The sequence below is a fragment of the Crocuta crocuta genome, unplaced genomic scaffold, assembly GCF_008692635.1.
Source record: "Crocuta crocuta isolate KB4526 unplaced genomic scaffold, BGI_CrCroc_1.0 scaffold700, whole genome shotgun sequence".
NCBI classification, from domain to species: Eukaryota; Metazoa; Chordata; class Mammalia; order Carnivora; family Hyaenidae; genus Crocuta; species Crocuta crocuta.
The window spans coordinates 9,968-18,817 of record NW_027531509.1 but is presented as its reverse complement, the minus strand read 5'-3'; the positions used below and the strand labels follow the sequence as shown (position 1 = coordinate 18,817).

The window sequence follows — 8,850 nt, the reverse complement described above, 5'->3', positions numbered from 1 at the left end:
AAAGTTTACAGAAGCTGAAGTACATCAGATAATAGTATATGTATGTACAACACACATTATATATACTACTATCTACCTTACAGACATTAAATGAACAGAGGCAGAAAATAACTAAGACAAAAAAACACTGCAAAGACTTACTATACAAATCCAGTCTAGGTCTAGGATCTGTACTCTCTCTCAAAGTCAATTAAGACAGGTAATTGCAGCCAGCAAACAAAGATAGGATCAGAACATGAATAAAATTTAACAGAGGGGAAAGCTGGATCTGCTCTATGACCTTCTTTTGCCTGTATTTCTTTTTTAGCAGGGAGGACAGAAGGAAAAGAAAGTAAACCTTACATTTATGAGATCTGTCGTGTTTAATCTTCTCTGTCATCATCATCTTGAGTTTGGGGAAAATTCCATATTTCTGGGATGGATCAGAATGTTTATGAGCTTTATCATGTGAAACTACAAAACTATAGGTAGACCATTATTTCCCAGAGAAAAACAGGGCATGGGCCAATTTCAAAACAAGAACATGATACACCTGCATTAATAACTCTTTATTAAGAACGCAAAGTTAACAGGAAGTAGCAACAAAAAACAGTTCTCAAAATGAGGTAAGGCTTAGGTGCCTGGCTGGGCACAGGCTTTGCCACAACTAGAAGGGATGTGGAAATAAACTGCAGATTGGGAAGTCAGCAGATGGTGTATCGTACATATGGGACCTCAACATCCTCACCACTCTCATCATTGCAACACAGCTCAAGTATCAGTGCCCGCACATGGTGGCCCAACTTTCGCTTTGACACACGGCTCACAATTTCTGTCATCCTGGGAAGAGAGAGGTCACGGAGTTAAAAAGCAAGACAGGAACATACTGGGTGAAGAAAGTAGGGAAAACAGTGAACACAAGTAGTGATGCTTCCCACCCCACACCAGGCCTCCTCAGCCTGCCAACTGGCCAACTCACGGCTGATCCAACCGTTCCCTGAGCTTGGTAGCTGGCATGAAAAAGGAGTATAGCATGGATACGCCTTGGGACAGCATGGTAATCTCTAATTTGTGCTCCGTCTGGAAAGGGTGGGAAGGAGAGGCAACAGTATCATAGGAGAGTAAAATTACCTGCATAACCACCATCTCTACATCAAATATAGAAAAGGCTTACCTTAAAGTAATCAAGGAACTGTTTAAGAGTCATCTCTTTACCATTAGGCTGTAGCCCCTGTACCTCAAAACGATCCCACAATGTCCATTCTTGGTTATAGTACTGTAGGACAAAGCAAACACAAGGGAGTAGGATGAGGAGTACCTTGATGATCTTGGCCCCATGAGTCAACGTAACTTTTATTTAAGACAGATCACAACTTTCTTTTCTCCCAACCCTCCTATGGCCCCATATCACTGTGAGCAAGCAACAGACATTCCTATGTTGACCGATGAGACTGCAGACCAGAGTTTCTGTTCTTTCACTCTCCTCCCACTTCCTTTACTTTCCCATTTAATATCACCTAATTGGCCTTCTCATTACTTTTCAAATATGCCAGCCACATTTCTGCTTTGTGTGCAAAAAAGATATAGAAAGACGAATACATAAAGTCTCCCCTGGTATGAGGCAGTTCTACATACACACACACACTGTATCCACCACATATACAGCCTCATTCACTGATGGACAAACCCACGAATTTCCATACAAACAAGACCCCACCTGGTGACGGGGTGGGGCAAGAGGCTCAGAAAAGCTGAAGAATGGCAGGGCCAAGTTGATAAAGCTGTTCTTGTAAGACTCAAGCTGCTGGTGTCCCTGAACCACTTTGTATAGCTCCAGACACACAAGGCCAACTATAGCTGCTGTGGTTGTGGCAATGGCAGGGATGATCTTCCCTGCAATCAGTTTGCTCTGTGAAACAGAACATGTAGTCACTAGATAAGTTCAGGATCTACATAAAGTACAAATAGGGCAGACAAACTTGGGAAAGGGTGACAGGTATACACTAATTACTACCTTGTGTCGATCTGCAGGGGGAATGTTATAGTTCTCTGCTCGGAGATTAGATGCAGCCACAATGAAATCCATATGAAAGTTGCTGTCATCATCCTTTTGTCATTGGGAAGATAGGAAGAATAGGAGCGACACAGTTAAGAGGAAAAAAAGATTTCGTGGCTACTAAAAACTGAAATATATTCCACCTCAGTTACCTTGCAGACCAGCCAAAGAATCTAGCAGGCCTATAATTCCCATAAAAGCCTATGAATGTTTAGCTCATTCTCCTACCCTGGTGAATGTCTAAACCCTCCAAGCACCTTTTCAAAGTTGATGGGGTACATCTTGAACCCAGGAAGCTTCTCTGGGCTGGGAAGCATGGCTTTGAGCTCCTGTAGGCGGCTATCATCTGTAGGAAGGGTGGGACACATTAGTCCTTCAGATCCCAGGACAGGGTCTAAGGTGAAAGCAGAAGACTAGAATGGTGTAGAGGTGTTCAGACAGATAAAGGATTTGAATAAGACAGATACTATGGTAAGAGTTGGGGGCAGTGGGGAAGGTAGAGCAGAAAATACATGAAAAAGAAAGATAGAGGCAGGACCACAAAGAGAGATATAATGAACGATCTGAAGAACAAAGATAAAGACATTAAGAAAGGATGTTGGGTGCCTGGGTGTTTCAGTAATTTAAGTGTCTTGACTCTTGATTTCAGTTCCGGTTATGATCTCATAGTTCACTGGATCGAGCCCTTTCTTGGGCTCCCAGTATGAACCCTGAATGTTCTCTCATTCTGTCTCTCTCAAAATAAGTAAGTTTAAAAAACAAAAACAGAAACAGGTAAGAGACAGCAGCACTATTCAGAACAAAGAGGTAAAAACAATGAAAGTATCAATTCACTGATAAATGAAGATGTGATATATATATATGTATCACATACATAAACAAAAACATACAAATAATGGCATGTTACTCAGTCATAAAAAAGGATGAAATCTTGTCATTTGCAATGACCTGGATGGACCTAAAGGGTATTTACAGGAGATACCTGTAACAATCAAAAATCACAGACAAGGAAACAGAATGGTTTCCAGGACCTGGGCAAACGAGGACTACAGAGTTATTGTTTATTTGGGACAGAATTTCAGATTTGAAAGGTGAGAAAATTCTACACATGTTCTACAATAATACGAGTACATTTACTGAACAAAACAATTAGAAACAATTAACATATAAATCTTCAGTGTTTTTTACCACAATTAAAACAACTCCATATTAGGATATAAAAATACAAGATCTTAAAGAATAACAGAAATGGAGAGATGTAGAGAAAGGTAGAACACGACAGAAATAAATGCAAAGATACAAACGGGAATCTGGAGAAATAGGGAGAGAAGAGAAAAATAACTATAATAAAAACAAAATCTGAAGACAGAGATAAAGGAGAAGAATGGCAGAGATAAGAATATGTAAAGGATGACACAGATGAAAATCCACGCAGAGTTGACAGCTAAAGAAATATCCACAGAGAAATATACAAAGAACATGAAAAAGAAGGTATCTAGAAAAAGCAACAAGAGATACACAGGGGAGATATATATAGAGGAAGAAACAAAAAATTATAAACAGAAAAAATATAATATAAAGAGAGGCTTAGAGAGCATAAGACAAGAAAAGGGAGAGATGGAGGCAGATGAAAAGTTGGGAGTTGGAGACTAGTGACATAAAGATGGTGTGAAATTCTGAGAAGAGATGAAGACGTGGAGATCAATATTAGGGTTAAAACACATACAGCTGGAAGGTAGGGATATGGACAGGGATATGAGAAAGGAGATGAACAAGGAAAGACATATGAAGAAGGAAAGACATCTAGGCAGAGACACTACCAGTGAATAGTTTTTCTCCCCCAGATAAACACATCAAGAAAAATGGAGAAAAGGACAATGAAAAAGGCAAACACACCCATAGAAAAGAGATGCATAATTAATCCCCCTGAAAGCCAAAACAGGAAAAGCAGCATGGGTAAAAGCTTATGGAATACAGGAAAGGATTTACTTCAAATAACCATTATTAAACTGGAGGAAGCCAAGACCAAAGGATAATATATGTAAAATTTCCCTGGGCTTGGAAACTCAACAGAAAAATTAGCACTACAGTGGAAACTTGAATGCACAGGAGATAAGTGGGATAGTGGCTTTAGGCCAACTGGCTAACTACGCTCACCAACAGAGGCACTAGTATTCTGAAGTTCCTGGTCAGACACATGGATCTTGACATCAGACTTGGGGGTGAATTCAGGAACATTCACAGACTGTAGGAGTATTGCCACAGCAGCTCGGTCCTGAGACCCAATCAGCCCATAAGTCTGGGCAAAAAGGTTGGCAGCAGCCATCACATAATCCAGATGCAGCGGCTAGAAGGCAAGATATGGACTGGTAAACACATCAATCCTCACTTTCGTGCATCACCCTTATTCCCAGCCACCCACTTTCCATTAGATCCCAGGATACCTAGTAGGAGACTTACATTGCTGACATCAAAGACAAGTGGGTGTGGACAGCGTTTGGGCCCAGACCAGAACAGGGCTCCAGAGCTTGTAAGCTGAGAGGAAAAGAAAAGCATTGGAGGTAGAAGGGCCTGAGAAGAGGCAATTCTGATTCTTTATATAATATCAGAAGTCTCAATTCACTATACCTAAGCACGGCCTTTGTGATAAAGAATTATTTATCAATATACTGTGAAGTATCAGCTACTGTCCCAATTTAATTAATTTTAATATAAATTAATCTTCAATAAACGCCCAAGAAGTAGGTCATCATTATCCCTTCATAAATGAGGATACTAAGTTGCAGTGAGAAAATATATGACTTGCCCAAGACCAAACAAAGCTGAACTCGAACCATTTGTAGTCTTAACTCCAAAATTTTTCTATGATGTCTATAGTCCTGAATTGGGTATGATTCATCCTATACTACAGAAAAGGAAAAGAGAAACCAAGTATCTTCCATAAGAAAAAAGTGGATGCATGGAAAAACACATATTTGAATGCAAAAAAACACTGCCTCAATAATTTTATGGTATCTCCAGGTCTTGGTGTGCCTGCTACAGTGGCATTACCTGTGTCAAGAGCCCTCAGCAAGCTCCATATTTCAAGAAAATGCATTCTGCCACACAAACTCAGCAAGTATGTAATACCTGTTCAGGTGGAAAGTTGTGCAAAAGCTGGCGAATATTGTTGGAGTACTGAGTGTGCCAGTGGTGGTAAGCCCAGGTCACACAGTCAGTCCAGGTCTGCGGACGTTGCAGCACCAGGCTACGCTGCACAGCCTCCAGCATTTCCAGTGGTTGGGTGCCTGCCAGCTGCAGTGTCCGTTCCACAAACTTGGAGTCTCTAAGAGGAATCAGAGAGGAAATATGCAGAATTACACAGAGGCCTCAGGAATGGGTTTAACTCCATGGAAAACTGGATGTCTCTCTAACAGAGTCAGGCCCAAATCTTCATTAATTTATTCACAAAGTGCAGCTGGTGCTGAACCACAGAGTTGCTACAGTATGCCTTGGCTGGCATGGAGAGGACAGGTGAGGGAGCATCTGGACAAAAGAATTACTCACGTGAGATAATGGTTGACATTTTCTGCTGGCTGCTTGAAGAGACCTTCAAATTCATCCCGAGCCCACTGCAGACAGAGCAAATCGATTATATGGGGCTAAAAACAAAATGGTTTTCTGTAGGCATTAGAAAGACAATCAGTGAGGGGTGCCTGGGTGGCTCAGTTGGTAGTCTCTGACTTCGGCTCAGGTCATGATCTCACGGTTCGTGGGTTCAAACCTCGCATGGGGCTCTGTGCTGACAGCTCGGAGCCTGGAGCCTGCTTCAGATGCTGTGTCTCCCTCTCTGACTCTTCCCTCCTTGTGCTCTATCTCTCTCAAAAATAAATAAAACTTAAAAAAAAAGACCATCAGTGAGTGAAGTGATCAGGAACAACATGACTGCTACTAGAGAACAATGGAAGTAATCCCTCAAAAGTGGCTCCCCCAACACCCCAAGCCCTGTCACCTCAACTTAAAAACCAATGACCTTGATTTGGGTAGTGGTTACACAAGTATATTAAGGTATGTGAAAAATTTATTCTTAAGATATATGTACTCTACTCTAGATGTAGTATGCCAAAAAATAAAACATGAATGATTCATACAGGTCATAAGGACTGGGCACAAAATAAGATAGAAGTTATGCCCTCTGAGAATTACAAGGTCAATTGTAATTCTGATCCGCAGCCTAGAGATCCATATTCAAATACAAGCTCTGCCCTAGTTTTGGTCTGCTGGCATAAAAGGTATGCTTTTACCTCTGTATCCTAATTATGAAAACATATTCAGTAACAGTAATATTACCTAACTGGTTGCTATGTTGAAATAAGCAAATACGTACTTACTTAAAGCTTAGTAAGTGGTAAATACCTTACAAAGCCTTGAGATAAACACTTCTCTCATTCTATTTTAAAGATACGGAATCTGAAGCATGAAGAGGTTAAATGCAAGACTCAACATACTAAATTTATGTGCAGAGTTCTTCTGCATGCTGGGTACAGCAACAGAACTATTACCTAGGAGAGGTTTTATGCAGGTAAAGGAATATATTTATATACATATACATGTACATTTGTATATACACACACACACATAGGATGGAGACATATATTGTGGTGAATTTATCAACTTAAACACATCTATTCTGTAGCTGCTGCGTTAGGAGGTAACAGATTAAACTGCTTTCTTTTCCTCATTTTCTTCTTACTGCCATACCCCTAAACATGGCATTTAAGGACTGCACTAAGAATCATTTTCATAATACAGTGGTCATTACTGGGTTTATAGAAAACTGGAATTAGGGTTAGGTTCTGGGTATTGGTTAAAATGACTATGTTTACTCTGTCCATTTAGATGATATGTCTGCCATTGCCAAACAGCAATAGTTAAGTTAATTGTGCAATAGTTAAGAAAACCTAACTATGGACTAAAATTAAAAGTTATTAAATTAGGGGCGCCTGGGTGGCTTAGTCGGTTAAGCGTCTGACTGTCGCTTAGGTCATGGTCTCACGGTTCGTGAGCCTGGAGCCTATTTCAGAGTCTGTGTCTCCCTCTCTCTCTGACCCTCCCCTGCTTGCTCTGTCTCTCTCTCTCCTAGAAATTTAAAAAAAAAAAAAAAGTTATTAAATTATAAGCAGAGATAACAAAAAAGAATTTTGTTGGAGTGGATGGGTGACTCAGTTGACTGACTCTTGATTTTGGCTCAGGTCATGATCTTACAGTTCCTAAGTCAGTATGAAGCCTGCTTGGTATTCTCTGTCCCTCTCTGTCTCTCCCTGATGAACATGTACGTACATGTGTTTTCTCTCTCTCAAAATAAATATGTTGAAAATAACATTCTGTTTACACAGAATCACATTTTCCTTTTTCTGATTTAAATTATAAAAAATACTTTACTATCATACAAAGTATCTATCTCTGTGCTTCCAAACTAAAAGTTTTAATTTAAAAGAATCATTAAAGTAAAATTTAGACTGCAAGATGAAAATGAGGAAAAGTTTTGAGGAAAAGGCACTTCATGGTGAAGCATACATGTCCTGAATAATAGGTCTGGTGATTGAGATGCTGTCTAGGTGTCTGTCTCTTTCACCTCTCTCTCTCTCCAAAGGTGATCACCTGCAGTGTGTGTTCAATGGCATTGGGGAAGTTCTTCAGTGTGCAGATAGGTATGGACTTCTCAGGAGGGTCCTGGCTGGAGCTGTAGGACTCTGTCAGATACGGGATAACCACCTGCACATTACCCTTCGTACCCAGGGTGCCTGACTCTAGAAGTGGTTTACGGTAGTACACACAGCGATGGTCCATGTACATGCCTAAGGGAAGATGACAGGGTATGGTGACATTAGAACAGGACAGGTAGACAGATATTCTCCACAATAGCACATACTACCCTGCCCTTGTCCTCACCCTCCTTCAAACTCACGGGTATCCACATTGTCCAGGGCATTAGCAACACCATCAAGGTTTTGGAAGAAGCTGTCATCATAGATATGCTCTGTGTCAGGGCCAACACGATTCTGATGGCTCATTACCCGGATGTGCGGATTTATTTGGCGCACAGCTGCAGCAGCTGTGTCAGATTTCAATTTCTGGGTAGGGATGAAGAAAGAGTGTTATTCATTTATTTGCCCAATAAACCTTTACAGAGTCCTTTTGAGGACTTATTTATTTACTGATGGGCAAGATCCAGGCTCTCAGTTCAACAGACTTCCTGATTTAACAATAGTCTCTGACAAATGCCACATGGCTGACGGTGTGACAAATGGGCAGGCATGAGTGGAAAAGGAATAGTAAAGCAAGTAAGAGAGTGTGGGTCTGGTATCTCTCACATCTATTATTATTATTATTTTTTTTTGGTTAATAGCATCCAGAAGTGGGATAGTTATCCAAATAAAACCAAGGTCCTTGTACCATACAAACAGTACCCTCTACAAACCCAAATCAAGTCACATTCCTCTTTGCTCAAAACCCTCTACTCCCTCGACTGGTTCCCACTTTCACATAGAATGAGTTGGTCCATATTACTTCTACAACCTCACATCTATAAGAACTCTGTTCCTTGAACACAATATCTAACATCAGAGTTTGGCTCAGGATATTACCTTTACCTGATACAATCTTCTTTGAGTTATCTTCTCATTCTCCTCCATCATCCATGTCTTACAGAAATGCCATCCTTCCACTGAGGACTTTCTTCACCACAGTGCAAACCACTTTCCATGGCATTTCCCTCTCAATCTTGTTTTTCACTATGGAATCTGTACTTTGTACCTTCTGACATCAGCCATATA

General features: G+C 40.6%; 1 protein-coding gene across 1 annotated transcript in view; it reads right to left on the bottom strand.

Moving 5' to 3' along the window:
- Nucleotides 1-527: 527 nt before the first annotated feature.
- Nucleotides 528-8,850, bottom strand: part of LOC144238539 (ubiquitin-like modifier-activating enzyme 1) — a 14,986-nt gene continuing 6,663 nt past the window's right edge. The window contains exons 15-26 of the mRNA XM_077772337.1: nt 7,983-8,148; nt 7,676-7,872; nt 5,582-5,646; nt 5,165-5,360; nt 4,496-4,570; nt 4,193-4,382; nt 2,293-2,381; nt 1,994-2,086; nt 1,697-1,888; nt 1,154-1,255; nt 959-1,059; nt 528-819 (exon numbers count right to left, since the gene is read on the bottom strand). Coding sequence (XP_077628463.1) covers nt 684-819; nt 959-1,059; nt 1,154-1,255; nt 1,697-1,888; nt 1,994-2,086; nt 2,293-2,381; nt 4,193-4,382; nt 4,496-4,570; nt 5,165-5,360; nt 5,582-5,646; nt 7,676-7,872; nt 7,983-8,148 — 1,602 coding nt within the window. The 3' untranslated portion in view covers nt 528-683. The remainder of the gene's footprint in view (nt 820-958; nt 1,060-1,153; nt 1,256-1,696; nt 1,889-1,993; nt 2,087-2,292; nt 2,382-4,192; nt 4,383-4,495; nt 4,571-5,164; nt 5,361-5,581; nt 5,647-7,675; nt 7,873-7,982; nt 8,149-8,850) is intronic.